This window comes from Mastigoproctus giganteus, chromosome 3 (assembly GCF_048544385.1).
Source record: "Mastigoproctus giganteus isolate SK-2022 chromosome 3, ASM4854438v1, whole genome shotgun sequence".
Lineage (NCBI taxonomy): Eukaryota > Metazoa > Arthropoda > Arachnida > Uropygi > Thelyphonidae > Mastigoproctus > Mastigoproctus giganteus.
In genome coordinates this window covers 30,025,669-30,042,082 of record NC_143577.1, presented here as the reverse complement: position 1 = coordinate 30,042,082, position 16,414 = coordinate 30,025,669, and the positions used below count along the sequence as shown (strand labels likewise).

Below are 16,414 nucleotides of genomic sequence, written 5' to 3'. Positions count from 1 at the left end.
GAAAATTTAACTGAGCGTGGGAAAATTTCTCAAGTCGGCGTGGGAAACGTTTTAATGCTGTTTTGCTATTCATTTTCAAGTTATCGACTCCATCAAATGAAACGATTTCGTTAAATATGCAAAAATGCAATCTGTAAAAGAGCGTTATAGTGATCTGTGACAGCGTTATAGTCAGATACGGATTATAATATAAGAACAGCGTTATAGAGAACCGCGTTATAACGAGGGCCGGCTGTATATAGTTTAGAGAATGAATGGAATCCTTTATTCCACACTCCTATTTAAATCGTCCTTTATCTAAATCTTGGTTTTTCAATAAAGGTGCTACGGCTGTTCAAGGGAAGAACATTGCATATCGTAATTGGCTTGTTTCCAATTCTTCAGTTTCATTTTTTGCCTGCACCAAAGCTCACTACAATTGTAAAGCAGACATTAATCGGTCCAAACTAGATTTTGAACAGGCTGAGAGTAGTAAACTTGCTTCTTGCCCTAATGGTAGCCGAGCTGGTCTCTTGCCAAAGCTATTGGCTGCAAATTTTGCCCATCTCTGCTCCCACCTCTGTCAAAACCAGATGGTTCTGTTATCACTTCAGCCAAGGATAAAGCTGACCTGTTAGCATCCCATTTTTCTTCCAACTCGTATATTAATGGTCTTGGTAAAACACTTCCCACCATTCCCAACGTGTTTCATTCAGTGCCTCCTGTGGTTTTCCGTCAGAAGGATCTTGACGAATCTTGATGCTAAGAAAGCTCAAGGTCCTGATGGTATTTCTCCACTTGTTCTCAAAACCTGTGCTCCTGGACTTACTCCTGTTCTTTGCCGCCTTTTTTCATTTTCTTATTCCAAAGGTGTTTTTCCTTCTGCTTGGAAATTTGCTCATATCCAGCCAGTTCCTAAAAAGGGTGACAAATCTCTCCCATCCAATTACTTCTACTCTTTCTAAAGTAATGGAGAAATCAATTAATTTTCAACTCTTAAACTACATAGAAACCTTCCGTCTGATCAACAATCGCCAGTATGGATTCCATCAGTGTTGATCCACTGGTGATATTCTGGCTTATGTTACCCATTTATGGACAAATTCAATGGAAAAGTTCGGTGAAACACAAACAGTTGCTCTTGACATCTCAAAGGCTTGTGTTTGTAATAAAGATCTTCTAAACAAGCTTCCATCTTATGGTTTGCCAACTGCTTTTTGTAATTGGTTATCCAGTTTTCTCTCTGATCGCTCACTTAGGGTGATGGTAGATGGCTCTGTCTTCTAACTTCTCGACTAATGCTGGTGTCCTCCAAGGTTCAGTTCTTTCGCCCACTCTTTTCCTCTTGTTTTAATGACCATCTTCCATTGACTGGAAATCCTATCCATAGTTTTGCTGATGATAGCACATTGTATTCCACTTTCCATTTTGAGAAACCTTGTCCTGCTCAGTCAGCTTCAACTTCTCGAATATCCGCTACCAATTCCTTAAATGCCGATCTCCAGGTAATTCTCCAGTGGAGCAAAGACAATTTAGTTGATTTCAATCCTTCTAAAACTCAGTCTTGTCTTATATCTCACAAAAAGGATTCTTCTGCTCTTATGCTTATCTTTGGTGACACTCCGATTTCTAGGCAAGATGATATATCTCTTTTGGGGATTATCCTGACTTCTGATCTCTCTTGGCACAAGCACATTAGAAATATTGCTTCCTCTGCATCTAAAAAACTTGGTTTTCTCTTTCGCTCTCGCCATTACTTTTCTTCCAAACAGCTGCTCTGTACAAATCGCAAATTGACCCTACCACGGAATATTGTTCTCACATTTGGAGCGGTGTGCCCAAAACCTCTCTCAGGCTTCTAGATTCCATTCAAAAGAGGGCAGTTAGGTCAATTAATGACTTCTCTCTAACAGAGTCTCTCCACTCTCTGTCTCATAGACTTACTGTTTCTGCTGCATGCCTTTTCTACAGATGCCATGGGCACTGTTCTTCTGAATTGGCTTGTATAATTCCAGCTCTCTCTTTCAAAACAGTCCAGACACGTGCCGTCACCAGCCAACATCCATTTACTGTCCAACTTCAAACTCACAGAACCAACTTTTCATCTTCCTCATTTATTCATTCCACTGCTGTTTTCTGGAACAACCTTCCTTCGTACGTTTTTCCTGAAAATTACAGTCTACAGAAGTTCAAGTCTAATGGCAACATATATCTTCTTTTGTCTTCTCAACCTCCAACCCAAGCATGGTACTAAGTACTGTAGGTTCTAATGCCTCTCGTGCTGGGCCCCTCCGTAGCCAGGTGGGCAGGAGCAGAAGTGCGTAGCACACGCTTCTTGATCAGACCAGGGTTCGAGCCCGTGACCACCAAATACAGAGGATGCGGAAAGGTCAGGGAATGACCACCGCATATCCCCGGAGCAATATGGCCTTAGTTGCTAATGCTCCTAAAAACCAACAACAACACAAGCCTCTCGTGCTTGGGGTTTTCATAAAAAAAAATACATTTAAAATAAAACTTTCTAGATAAGGAAAAGATCGAAATAATGGCACCTTGAATCCTCAAAGTTGCCATTATTTTGAAAGTCTACTGTAGCATTGCTGGTTTTTGAGAAAAATGTCTAAAATTCTGTAAAGCACTGAAACTTGTATTTCTGAATAAAGCAATTTCTTTTGTTTTTGAATACATTAAGAACTAATTCACAAATTTATGGACAGAAAGTGTGCTCTCTTCTTTACTTCAATATTTAGTGTTATCGTCACATGGGTTTATTTACAAACCCACTGAAATGCTGACTGACAAAAAATATTTGTTTTTTGTTTTGAAAAATACAAATAAAATTGCTTTTCATCCAAAAAACAGGGGTCAGTGCTTTATTCTTCTGTACTTAAATCCAATTACTTGTATGTTACTCCATTCAAAGACTTGATATCTTCAATATTTCTAAAGATCTCAAGAGATTTATCAAGCTTGGAAGTTCTTCATGAGTCTATGCAGATCGATTCCTTAAATAAAACAAAGGTAAGAAATTGCATTTTTAAATTCATGTACTTAGTTTTTAATGATTTCAGATTTTTTCCCCAAAACTCTGTTTATTAAGGTAATTTCACAAGATATACAGATGTTAACAACATTTATTATACTTCCTCATGTTTTCAAACCATTTCTGGCATAATTAATTTATTTGAGAATTTTTTGAATGATCACTGTCTCGTTTCTATGAATGATATCTTATGATAAATAGGGATAGAAATCCATTGATTCGTATTGTGTACTCTTTGTATTAAAGGAGACTATTACAGAACTGTGAAGCATGTGTTAGAGAAGATCAAATATATTCAGTATCTATGGATTTTCAAAGTTGCTGTGAATAGCATAATAGAAGAATTTGGAGCTCTTCGAATCGGATAGGTTTTTTGAAAAATTTTACCATGTCTTACTTAACTAACATAGCAATTCGTGTTCAGTGTATAGTTTTAATAGGTCTTGTCTTGTTTGTTAAATTATTTTAAAATTTAACTTGGGATTTAGTATGAGTTACGATCGAGTGGGCAGGAGCGGGAGTGCAGTAGCACACGCTCTTTGAGTAGACCGGGGTTCAAGCCCCTGACTGCTGAATACGGTCGATCTGCCAACCCGCACTGGACCAGCGTGGCAGATTATGGTCCATTTCCCTCAGCATGAATTGTTGAGGAGGCTTCCACCCTGCAGTGGGTTGATAATGGCTGCACCTTACTTTACTTACCTTACTTACGATTTAATATTCCTAGAGCCTTTGTTATCAGTGATTCAGCATGAATATCGTAGCTGGTAACCAGTAGTGCAGTGCTTGTAGTGGTAACCATAGTACATAAGTTGGTTTGTTTTTGCTAAGAAATTAGACACTAGTGTTATTTTAGAAATTTAATAGTGTATCACATACTACATAACAGAATCTGATAATAGTGTAAGTTGTTATATTCCTGCCCCTTAGTTTGTGCAGTAATTTTAAATTAAATTTAATTTTTAAATTTCGATAAGCTTAAAACATAATTCTTAACTAGAAAATGAGCTTTATGCTTCTAAAAGCCATGAAAGTACACAAATAGCCATAAAAATTCATCTCAAGGAGGAACTAATATGTTGATTTAACAAAAGCTGAATAAAATTAAAAGAAGAAATATGAACTCAAAAGTTTAATTATCAGGATTGTTAGTTAAATTGTGATTATCAGCTAATCTTTTTTTTTTTGTTCAAACATTGTTTTTGCATAATTCTAAAAATTTGGTTTCCTGGCCAATTTGGATGGTTCCTGTTATTTGGAAAAGTTAATTCTAAAATTATCATAAAATTCACAAGAATATAATGTGTTACCATTCTTCTGATTGACCACATAGTAGACACTAAGCAGAGGGTGACAAATTAAAATAAGCTAACTTAAAGGAGCTATGCTTTTGTTAAAATATAATTTGTGTATAAACTGGGTGTGACCCGTTTAATAGTGTTGTTTACAAATGTAATTGAAGGTACAAATTTCTTGGTAACTGCACCTTTAACAGAGGTCTGCCCTCTAGCTTTTAGGATCTCAAGACATCTTAGTTTTTCCTCTTTGTGAGAGGCATTAATATTAATATTTATTCCATCAAAATTAACTATTAGACATTTTCTGATATAATAAGACAGAGTAGACAAGTTGCAGATCTAGTGGTACGAAGTCAGATAGTACCTGGAGAGCAGGGGTTGAGACAGTTTTCCGTGCCTTCAAGGGAATTAAAAGGAAACTGTGTTGAATTAAGGTGCCTGACATGAAAAGAACCATGCTCCTGCAGCAGAGTTTACTATAGGAATTGCAGCAGCTTTGTAGAGAATGTGCAGTGTGTAATGTTTCAGGCCCCAGTCCATACGAGTGATGAAAATGATCTGGAAAGAGAATTTTTTAACTTTTCCTACTAGTTGTGATACATATGGTAGGAAGTTTAGTCTATTGTCAATAAGAATGACAAGGTATTTTAAAGAGGTAACAAAGGGAGCAGAGACTCCATTAATTTTAACAAGTGGCAGATGAGTTTGAGACAAAGTTCCTTTAAAGACCATCATTGGGGTTAGATGCAAAGATGGTTAATTTATTTTCAATTGAAATTATTTTAACATGTTATTAGCTGTATGTTCTAATTGCCGTCTTGAGTTACCGTGAAAAAACAAAACCAAATCACTAATGTAAGCTAGGGAAAAATAGTTTGGAAAATCCTTGAGTAACCATTTATTTAAGACACGGTATGGACCCTTGATCTGGAATCCTCAGGCTTTTTGTAGATGTCAGGTTTTTGACAGCATGTAAATTAGAAGCAGTAATTATAAAATTATCTGAAAAATAGTGACACATAAGCTTAAAGAGGTTGTAAGGAAAATTTAGGGACCTTAAGACCTCAAGGGTGCTTTCCACCAAGGAATCAAAAGTGCTCATGAAGTTAACTAACACAGTAAAACATATTTGGTAGAAGCATTTTGTATAAGTCGAAAAGGATGAACAACCTTCAAAATCCAAATTGATTTGATGCATAGACAATGTTTGCTAAAAGTAAATCATTATTCTAAAAGATATAAGCCTTTAAAGTGCTTTACCAAAGTTTGCCAATAAAACTATTGTTCTGCGTGAACATGGATGATTTATAGGTTTTCCAGGTTTGATGATAATTTTCAAGAGAGTCCTTTTTCAAATGGAGCGAAAGATAGAGTAATGTAAACATTTGTTGAAAAGTTTAATCAGTACATTTGGACATTTTTTTTTTTTTTTTTTTTTAATGAAAACCACAAACACGAGAGGTATTAGAACCTATAGTACTTAGTACCCTGCTTGGGTTGCAGGTTGAGAAGACTAGAGAAGATATTTGCTGACATTAGTCTTGAACTTCTGTAGACTGTAATTTTCAGGAAAGACATATGAAGGAAGGTTGTTCCAGTAAACAGCAGTTGAATGAATAAATGAGGAAGATGAAAAGTTGGTTCTGTGAGTTTGAAGTTGGACAGTAAATGGATGTTGACTGATGGCGGCACGTGTTCAGACTGTTTTGAAAGAGAGAGCGGAAATTATACAAGACAATTCAGAAGAACAGTGCCCATGGAAGTATCTGTAGAAAAGACATGCAGCAGAAACAGCACGACTATGAGACAGTGAGTGGAGGGAGTCTGTTAGAGATGAGTCATTAATTAACCTAACTGCCCTTTTCTGAATGGAATCTAGAAGCCTGAGAGAGGTTTGGGGGTCACCATCCCAGTTGTGGGAACAATATTCCATAGTTGGGCGGATTTGCGATTTGTACAGAATCAACAGCTGTTTGGAAGAAAAGTAATGCCAAGAGTGTAATAGAAAACTAAGTTTTTTTAGATGCAGAGGAAGCATATTTATAATGTGTTTGTGCCAAGAGAGATTAGAAGTCAGGGTAATCCCCAAAAGAGATATATAATCTTGGCCTAGAAATCGGAGTGTCACCAAAGATAAACATAGGAGAAGAAGAATCCTTTTTGCGAGATATAAGACAAGACTGAGTTTTAGAAGGATTGCAATCAACTAAGTTGTCTTTGCCCCACTGTAGAATTAATTTTAGATTGGCATTTAAGGAATTGGTAGTGGATAATCAAGAAGTCGAAGCTGATTGAGCAGGACAAGGTTTCTCAAAACGGAAAGTGGAATGCAATATGCTATGATTGGTAAAACTATGGATAGGATTTACAGTCAGTGGAAGAAGATCATTAATATACAAGAGGAAAAGAGTGGGGGAAAGAACTGAACCTTGGGGGACACCAGCATTAGTGGAGAAGTTAGAAGACAGAGAGCCATCTACCATCACCCTCAGTGAGCGATCAGAGAGAAAACTGGATAACCAATTACAAAAAACAGTTGGCAGACCATAAGTTGGAAGCTTTTTTAAAAGACCTTTATGCGAAACACGATCAAAAGCCTTTCAGATGTAAAGAGCAGCTGCTTGTGTTTCACTGAAATTTTCCATTGTATGGAAAAGTTCAGTGAAAAGATCAATGATGGAACTTTTCCATCGTTGATCAGATGGAAGGTTTCTAGGTAGTTTAAGAGTTGGCGGTTAATTGAGTTCTCCATTACTTTAGAAAGAGTAGAAGTAATTGCAATAGGACGATAATTGGATGGGAGAGATTTGTCACCCTTTTTAGGAATTGGCTGGATATGAGCAAATTTCCAAGCAGAAGGAAAAACACCTTTGGAATAAGAAAGTGAAAAAAGGCGGCAAAGAATAGCAGTAAGTTTAGGAGCACAGGTTTTGAGAACAAGTGGAGAAATTCCATCGGGACCTTGAGCTTTCTTAGCATTGAGATTCGTAAAAATCCTTTTGACGGAAGACCACTGGAGACATTGAATGGAGCGTGTTGGGAATGGTGGGAGGTGTTTTACCAAGATCATTAATACATTAGTTGGAAGAAAAAAGGGATGTTAGCAGGTCAGCTTTTACCTTGGCTGAAGTGACAACAGAACCATCTGGTTTTGACACAGGCGGGAGCAGAGATGGCGAAAAGTTGTGGCCAGTAGCTTTGGTAAGAGATCAGCTCGGCTACCATTGAGGCAAGAAGCAAGTTTTCTACTCTTAACCTGTTCAAAATCTAGTTTGAACTGATTAATAACTGCTTTACGATTGTTGCCAGCTTTGGTGTAGGCAAAAAATGAGACTGAAGAATTGGAAACAAGCCAATTACGATATGCAACATTCTTCTCCTGAACGGCATTAGCACATTTATTGGAAAACCAAGGTTTAGATAAAGGATGAGATTTTAAAGTGGAGTGCGGAATAAAGAATTTCATTCCTACAAGAATAATTTCACTGGCGCAATCTGAGCAAACGTTGACATTAGAACTTTTGAAACAGTAATCCGACCAGGGGAAAGAAAAGAAGAAAAGAAATCTCACAGGTCATTCCATTTTGTATTCTTGTAATGCCAAACAACACGAGATTGGGAATAGCCATGAGATGAAGGCTCGATTGGAGAAGAGACAATTACCAAGTTGTGATCTGAGGTGCTTAAAGGACCACTCACTTCGACGGTGCAATTAGAAGGGTTGTTTGTGAGAAAAAATCGGGCGTGTCGACTATATGGTTAGGATTCTCCGGTATTCTTGTAGGTAAATGAACAATCTGTGCAGGGTCATTAGCAATTGCAAAAGCCTCAGCATCTCAACCAGCTGGGTCAGTGTGACTAGAAAACGGAAGCTAGCTGGAGTTGTGAACATATAATCACCAAGGAAAATTACCTCACTGTTAGGAAAGTTGGACTGGAGAAAGTCAAGTTGCAAAGAGAGAAAGTCAAAGAGCTCCAAGTGATTAGTGGAGTGGAAGAATGGTAGAGACAACAGATGAATTTGACACAATGAGGTAGAGAGATTTTAAGCCAGAGAAGATCGAAAAGAGTAGATTCCAAATTGCCAAGTCTCTGACAGGGAATATCGGAACAGACATATGCACAAGTACGATTCCTTTGAGGCAAAAGGAATCGTACAGCGAATAATTTGGGCAACTGAGGTGAGCAGTATTTGAATCAACCGATAACTGAGATTCTGTCAGAAAAAGGTACATGGGGTTTGGCAGACTGCAAGTGGAAATGGACGTTGTTGAGATTAGAATCGAGACCACGTATATTTGTGAAATTAACTAGGAAGTGTTTGGGAGGTTTAGACCTTTTCGCAGATAAGCTTACTTTATTAGTAAGCTTATGTGTGAAAGCGAATTGAGTGCACCATGAGTTTGACAATTCATGGTGTATTCAATAGTAAGTAAAAGTGGGAGGGACATGCTGTATGAAGTAATGAAATTTTTGGATATGGCTTACACATGGTAAGAATATACCCAGAAACTTGACGTAATGTGGCCTCGACAATGCTGACCCACATACACACTACTCGGACTCCCTCCAGCCACTATCTGGCAGAGTAGAGGTAGCAAGATTATACACTAGCTGATCCGGAAGCCTCCTAAAGAGTTACTAATAGGTTCAGTCCAGTGTACTAACTAGTGGCGGCCTGTCGAACACCATGTTAGTGTGCAGCTTAGATATGAAAGCTCACTCCGTAAGGTCACAACCAGTATTTTTATTTTGATGGAATCTTACAGTAATGTTATTAAACTTCTTCAGGAGTTTAATAACATTAAAAAGGAGGATCATTAAGAATAGAGGAATAATCTGAGTTTAATTGTCTAAGAACCGGATGGACTGACAAATCAGATTGAACATCATCTGGTAAGAATAAAGCATTAGTCGTGGGTTCTACAGTAATTGCCAAGGTAGAGATTAAGAATTATAAATAACCTGAGAGTGTAATTTGTCACATGCTGTTTTGTGTAATTCTGGTATAATACCCCAAGGGTCTTTGTTTCCAGCATAAGAAACAAATCTTTTCCATGTTTCAGTTTTACATTTTAAAATTAACTTATCATATTGTTTTTTATTCTGAAGATGTATATTATGTAATTTACTAATGTCATGTAAGGGCCATGTTCTATATCTTTGATGATATATATCTTTCTAGCTTTAAAAACTTCACATGATATCCAACAATTAATTCGTGACATCACCAAGTCTTAATTTTGTTGGCCCTAACCTTTTTCTTTTTTGATTTATCTGCTGCTATTTAAAATGGCAGATTTCACCAATAGCATACAATCAAAAGGTGTTAAATTCTCAGAAACAACTTCAATATTAGAAAGGTCATTATTTATACTTTCTAAAATTCCATTCCATTCCATTTAATTTTCTGAAAAGAATAACTGGTTTATATGTTGTCCATAAATTAATTTACTGCAGATTATTAGACACCTTGTGTGAACTAGAAATTTTACTACAATAGCGATGTTGTAAAATAAACTGATTAACTAGATGTCCACTGTTATCAGTAAATGAGCTAAAGGGGATTTTGTATTAAGGTCACTGCCTAAATGCAAAATATTACTTTTGGAAGAGTCAACAGGTAGAAGGTAGCTACATAGAGAAGGATGAAGTTGCTAGCTAAGATTCAAATTCATAACTGAAATATTTCTAGGTGAAGGAAAATACTTATTGACAGACTCTTGTATTAGATTGTAAAATTTTTTTACTAGATTATGTTAATTTAATTGTAGATAGAAGAAAATATGATTTGTGAATTCTACAGAAGTTTGAAAGTGTGCAAAAATTGAAAATGGGGATTTAATTGTTACAGATTGAATGGTTATTTCATTAACATAACTATACTAGAATGTGTTCTTAGTGATTTTTAAAATTATATAATTCAATATATTTATGCACTTTATTATATTATATATTTTCAGTGTTATTACATCGTAGTGGATACAAATATCTTAATATGGGAGCTGAAATTTTTGGGTCAGTTATTAGAATTACCATTAAAAGGCAAGTTACTTCATAAACATTTTTTTATCCTTTCTGTTTTCATATATTGTATGTATAAATGGGTTTTTTTTTTTTTTTTTTTTTTTGCACAAGTGATCCTAATCTGGTGTTTCAGAGACAAGTTGTGCCCTACCATTAGATTTAAATGGGAAAAGTTGCTAAAATCTGTGATGTATCAGTTGTGTTATTGTAAAGAACCTGTGCTGACTGGTGAAAGAGGCAATGGAGAGTGGCAAAATTAGCTAAAAATTATAAATTCAGTTTACTGATTTTACTGACCTCATGGGTTGATGCATTGAATAGATGCCAGTTGCCATTGTTAGAATGTGATACCTTTGACTGGCAGAGCTTTCCTTTTTTTCTCCAAACAGTATGTTCTGTAATGCTGAAGTTAGTTTTTATGTTTATTGAACTTGGTAAGTGGATGGATATTGTTGAAAGTGGTATGGTGAGGCTAAATAGGCAGTATTTAAGCCCTGCACAAAATGAAGTTGAAAGTGCATTAGATTGTTCAGCTAGCCAGTGACTAGTTAATTTATGAATACAATATGATGGAATTATGTTAATCAAAGAGAAGGAATATAAAAGGTGGCTGGATGTTGGTGGGGTTGATAACTGCTGGTAGCCATAGGTCAACTGGATTGAGTATGATTTTGATGGTTGTTAATAGATGTTGAGATGAATAGAGTCGATGTTCTGTGGAGCTCTGTCTTTCAATATGCTTAGAATAGGTTTTGGTTGCATTTCCTGGTGCTAATGTGAAAGTTTGCAGCCTATCATGATGTCAGATGTTTTCAATTTCATCAATGGTCAATTATGTACATTTCATCTCTTTCGCAAAGTTTGATGGTATCCTCTTTTCGCAAAAATGAGGATACCATCGTTATATACATGGTAGTCAATTTATGTCAATTAAGTTTAACTCAGTTTGCAATTTTGTCACTAGTGAATTAACAGCCAGTCTAACTTGCAGCCAGTTCCACCAGTTTTTATTATTTTTATTATATTTCATCTGTCTGTAATTTCACTGATAAAATTACTATATAATTGCTTGTTGGCCTTTAATATCTTATTCTGTATTTGTCAGTTTTTTGTGCCACATAAGAAAAGCATATGTGGCTTTGTAAGTGTTACAAATTGTACTCACCATCAGCATCAAATTGTTATCAACAGACATTGGGGTATATGTATTTGCATGTGTGTATGTGCAAATGAATATTACTAGTAACACTAAATATTTCCATTAATTTGATCAGTTTTTCTGAGATTAAACTCAGACATGTGATTTTAATCTCTGACAATATCATAACCATTGAAAACATTAGAATATTATAATAACAGTGGGGAAAACATTTTAATTAGGGCAGAAAAAAAATATCAATAGCATTTTTCTTTAATTTTCTTGCCAACAATGATGTTGGATAAATTAACAGAATTCAGTTAAAAGTTACAGAATAGGCAGTTGGAGCATTTTGTTCCAAATGCCAAAATCAAATCTGCTGCTAAACTTATGAAATCATTGATTGTCAATTACCGAAAAGATTTTACTGCAGATGGTAGTACAGGCTGGCCTCGATTAATGCGATTAATTCGTCCCGCGAGCGCATCGCGCAAAACGGAAATGCGTTAATCGAATATAATAATCAATAGGAAAAATTATAATTGGTCCTTGACCTTCTGGAATGTCCATAAAGAATTTTAAAAATACCTTTTAAATAACTTTTTAACTGTATACAATGTAAAAGATAATAAAAATAATTATGGAATTAAATGTTTATTGCATAAAACAGCGGTTCCCAAACTGTGCGCCATGGAATATTTTAAATTTTCGAGGGAAACACAGCGATACTCGACATCTGTCAGACATCACGCGAACTACTAGCTCGAGGTAGTTCACAATTTCAGCATTTCTTATTAAGTTGTTTGGACCTAGCTACTAAACAGAACTGTTAGGTATTTCTTTTGGTCTGGGTGCGCCTTGAAAAAATTACTGAGACACTAAGGATGCCGTGAACCGAGAAAGTTTGGGAACCTCTGACATAAAATACACAATGAAGAAATGACTGTTGCGGAAATATTTGAACAGTGTTGACTTTCTCTTTTCATCAATCAATTTCCGATAGCCGACAACAATCTTCTCTGGGCCCTGGCGAAATAAATATCGCAGAGAACCTCAAACCTTTTGTTTGAGGTTCTATGCAATACGAAAGATTATCTAATTCTTTTACCATTATCTCCTTCGCGGTAACATTTTCATCTGGCTCATTTAAAAATTTGAATTTTTATGCAACTGTACATTGACTTTATTAGCAGGAGACAAACAAGTAACACGTCTTCTTCTGATGGTTGATGGAACACACCGAGGTGGGCAGCAGGCAAATGTTTGTTTATTGCCTGTACGACTCACGGTAAGCTTAACGCGCGATTCAAATCTTTTTCAACTATCGCATAAAAAAAAAAAAAAAAGATCACGTTAACTGGAAATTTGCATTGTGTAAAGTGAAAAGCTAATTTTTCAAATAGCGTTAACTGAAAATCGTGTTAATCGAACTCACGTTATGCGAGGCCTGGCTGTATTGTCTTTTGGATTATTTGTGAAAAGAATGTTCCAGGCAGGAAATAAATTCCAATGTGTGAAAATAACATCATATACTGTTGCAAAAAAAAAAAAAAGAAGAGAAAGAGAGAGATTTTCAGCTTCCAGTTGAGTCTCTTTAACCGAAGTGAACATGTACCTCATCAGACACAGACAAGAAAAGTATCTTTTCAAAGGATTTGTGTTGCCATGGTAAACAGCAATATCCCTTTCAGTAAATTAAGCAATCCAGTTTTCAAATTATTTTTGAAAAAATATTGTAAAAATCAAAACATTCCAGCTGAATCTACTTTGAAGAATTATCTTAATGCTATTTAATTAATGATATAAATAAATAATATTAAGCTCTTCGCTTCCATTGATGTGGAAAGATCATTCTCTGCTTTTAAAATGATTTCGGACAATAATACACCAAACATTTAAAATGAACCACATTGAACATTGTTTACTGTAACAAAGTTTATTTTGCATGAAAGTTGTGAAATTTTAAAAGTTTATCACAATTAAATGAGGCGCCTCCGTAGCCAGATGTGAAGGAGCAGCAGTCCGTAGCACACGCTTCTTGATTAGACCGCGGTTCGAGCCCGTCACCACCAAATACGGAGGATGCGTAAAGGTCAAGGAATGACCACCGCATATTCTCGGAGCAATATGGCCTTAGTTGCTAATGCTCCTAAAAACCAAATAACAACAACAACAACAATTAAATGAATTAATTGTAATTTTAATTCACTTAATTGTGATAAGCTGGGGATAAATATAAAAATTCTATTGCATATGATAGTAGTACAAATTTTTGTATATTTCATTGCATATTTTTATGTATTTTGCCTGTTCTTAATACATGTTATCTGATATAAGTTATTAGTGTGTTATTATTTATTTATTTATTCATTCATTCATTCATTTTATATTCAGATTGTGGACAGCCGAATATTTTTATTCCATGGGTTGTTATTCAAGAATTGGATTCCTTGAAGTCCAATAAGCATTCTGTAAGTATTAGTGTTACTTGTTTTGTATGCTACTCATCTGGGCATTTTTTGTTAAACTATCACTTAATTTTATACGATGCAAATTTTCTTTTTCATATTCTTGTTGATGTCAACCAAACAGGAACTGAAGCTCAAAAATTTAAAGAAATCAAATAAAGTCTGCATGTAATATAAATCACATAGAATGATTGGAAGGGAAACACCAAAAAAAAAAAGTGAAACAGTAGTATGTCTTTTTGCACAGAATGAAGCAAATAGAATTTTTACTTCTGAAATTTCCTTTAAGTCATTCTGTTTGCATCTGTCTATGAAAACCTTAAACCTAAAAAGAGATATACGGTGTGATAATTGGAAAATGAAACTAATGGTAGAATAAAATAATGATCCCATGTTTAAGTAAACTAACCTTGCTTTATTCAAAGTAACTTCCTCTTGCATCTACACACTGTGCGCAACGATCACAAAGCAACTGGAACAATTTGTGAAAGGCCGTGACTGGTGGTATACAGTTTGATGTTCTCAGCACAGCTATTTGCATAGTGTCAACATCATTAAAATAACAGCCTTTCAGTGGTGCCTTGAGCTTTTCAAAACAAAAAGAAGTTACATGGAGCTAAGTCTGGTGAATATGGTGGGTATGTCAGTATGCAGATTTTTTGCTAGCCAAAAACTCCCAAACAACAAGAGCCTTGTGGCTTGGTGCATTATTGTGCAAGAGAAGCCAACTGCCGGTTTTCTACATACTAAAGCCACACATAACAGATTCCCTAAACAAATGTTTCAAAACGTCCAGATAGTAGGCAGTAGTAACACTTCGGTTATTGGGCACAAGCTCTTTGTGCATATTTTTACTTCGTGAGTTAGGGTTAAATTTGAAAGTGTCTGCAATTCTGCCCAGACACAATAGGAAGGAGTACATGATGAGAGCCTTGTCAATCAGTTCGGCCCTGGAGGGAATGTGCAAGGCTCAAGGGGTAGAATTTTTTTCAGCGTGGTCTGTGCTTGTTAACAGAAGAGACTGCTTCTACAGGGATGGCATACACTTAAATAGAAAGGGTGCAAGAATGTTTGCTGATGCTATCAAGGCAGTGTTAGGTGGGTTGGAAAACTGCTAGCTTGGGGGGATTCACAGACTAAAAGGTTAAAAGTAGCCGCAGGCATAGGTGAAGGTGATTCTTGCACAACTTCTATTAGAATAAGTAGCGACCTGGAGTGAGGGGTGCTGGGGGTTTCAGGGACTGATGGCAGTCATCGTGAAACAGATGAGTATATGGGATGTGTCAGGGTGAATAGGAATAGGTGCCTGAATGCTTGCATGTATACCAGTGCTAGAAGTATAGTAAATAAATTTGATGAATTTGAAATGTTGGTCAAGACATCAAAGGCGGATATTGTTGGGATATAAGAGACGTGGTGTCACACAGGTATTAGGAATGCAGAATTGGAATTTGGGGAGTACAATGTGTACAGAAAGGATAGGAAGGGAGGAGGTGTCATGCTGTTAATTAAGAAAAACATAAAATCAAAAGAAGTGCATCCAGTTGATATAGATGAACAGTGCAGTGTTGAATCAGTGTGGTGTGACATAAGCACTGCGAAAGCAAAAATAAGAGTAGTAGTGTGTTATAGGCCGATTGACTTGAATGAGTACAATGAACAATTGTACAGAGAAATAGATTGGGCTGGTAAATCAGAATGTCTTATAATGGGGGATTTTAACTTCCCAGATATTGACTGGAACTTGTGGGTTGGTCACTCACACACTAGTAAGACTTTTATGGATTTATTGGATGATTGTTTTCTGCAGCAGCATGTTCGAGAGGCAACCAGAGAGGGTAATACTCTTGATCTGGTTATCAGCAGTGATCATTCGTGTATTAAGAATTTGCAGATAAAGGAACCACTAGGTGGCAGTGATCACAGTGTACTGAAGTGGGATTTACTTAAAGATATAATTACCATCAAGGGTAAAGAAGAGGGTTTTTGCTTCCGTAAAGGTGAGTACAGTGGTCTCAGACAGTTTTTAAATTCTGTATAGTGGGATCAACTGACGATGTTACCAACAGTAAATTCTAAGTGGGAAGCATTCAAGGAATTAATCGTGGAAGCTACTAAAAGTTTTATACCTATTAAGAAATATTGTTCAAGGTTTAGGCCTAAATGGTTATCAAATGAACTAATGAGACTCATGACAGAGAAGAAAAATGCATGGGAAGCATATAAATTATCAAGCGACTCAGAAGCCTATGGCAGATATAAGCTAGTCTGTAATCAGGTCACAAAGGAGGTTAGGCAGGCAAAGGCAGATTACGAGAAATCTTTGGCAAAATATTCTAATAAAAACAGCAAGGATTTCTTTACTTATATAAACTCTAAAAGGAAGGGGCTGAATCTGATTGGTCCACTTGATATCGATGGTTTGACTGTTGATGATCCTGCTCAGATAGCAAACAAACTG

General features: G+C 36.1%; 1 protein-coding gene across 1 annotated transcript in view; it reads left to right on the top strand.

Moving 5' to 3' along the window:
* The window catches only part of Swt1 (Swt1 RNA endoribonuclease), a 259,608-nt gene that overhangs the window by 83,414 nt on the left and 159,780 nt on the right, over nt 1-16,414 (top strand). Inside the window, exons 5-7 of the mRNA XM_090370461.1 lie at nt 2,929-3,000; nt 10,284-10,365; nt 13,880-13,956. Of these exons, the coding sequence (XP_090226587.1) occupies nt 2,929-3,000; nt 10,284-10,365; nt 13,880-13,956 (231 nt within the window). The remainder of the gene's footprint in view (nt 1-2,928; nt 3,001-10,283; nt 10,366-13,879; nt 13,957-16,414) is intronic.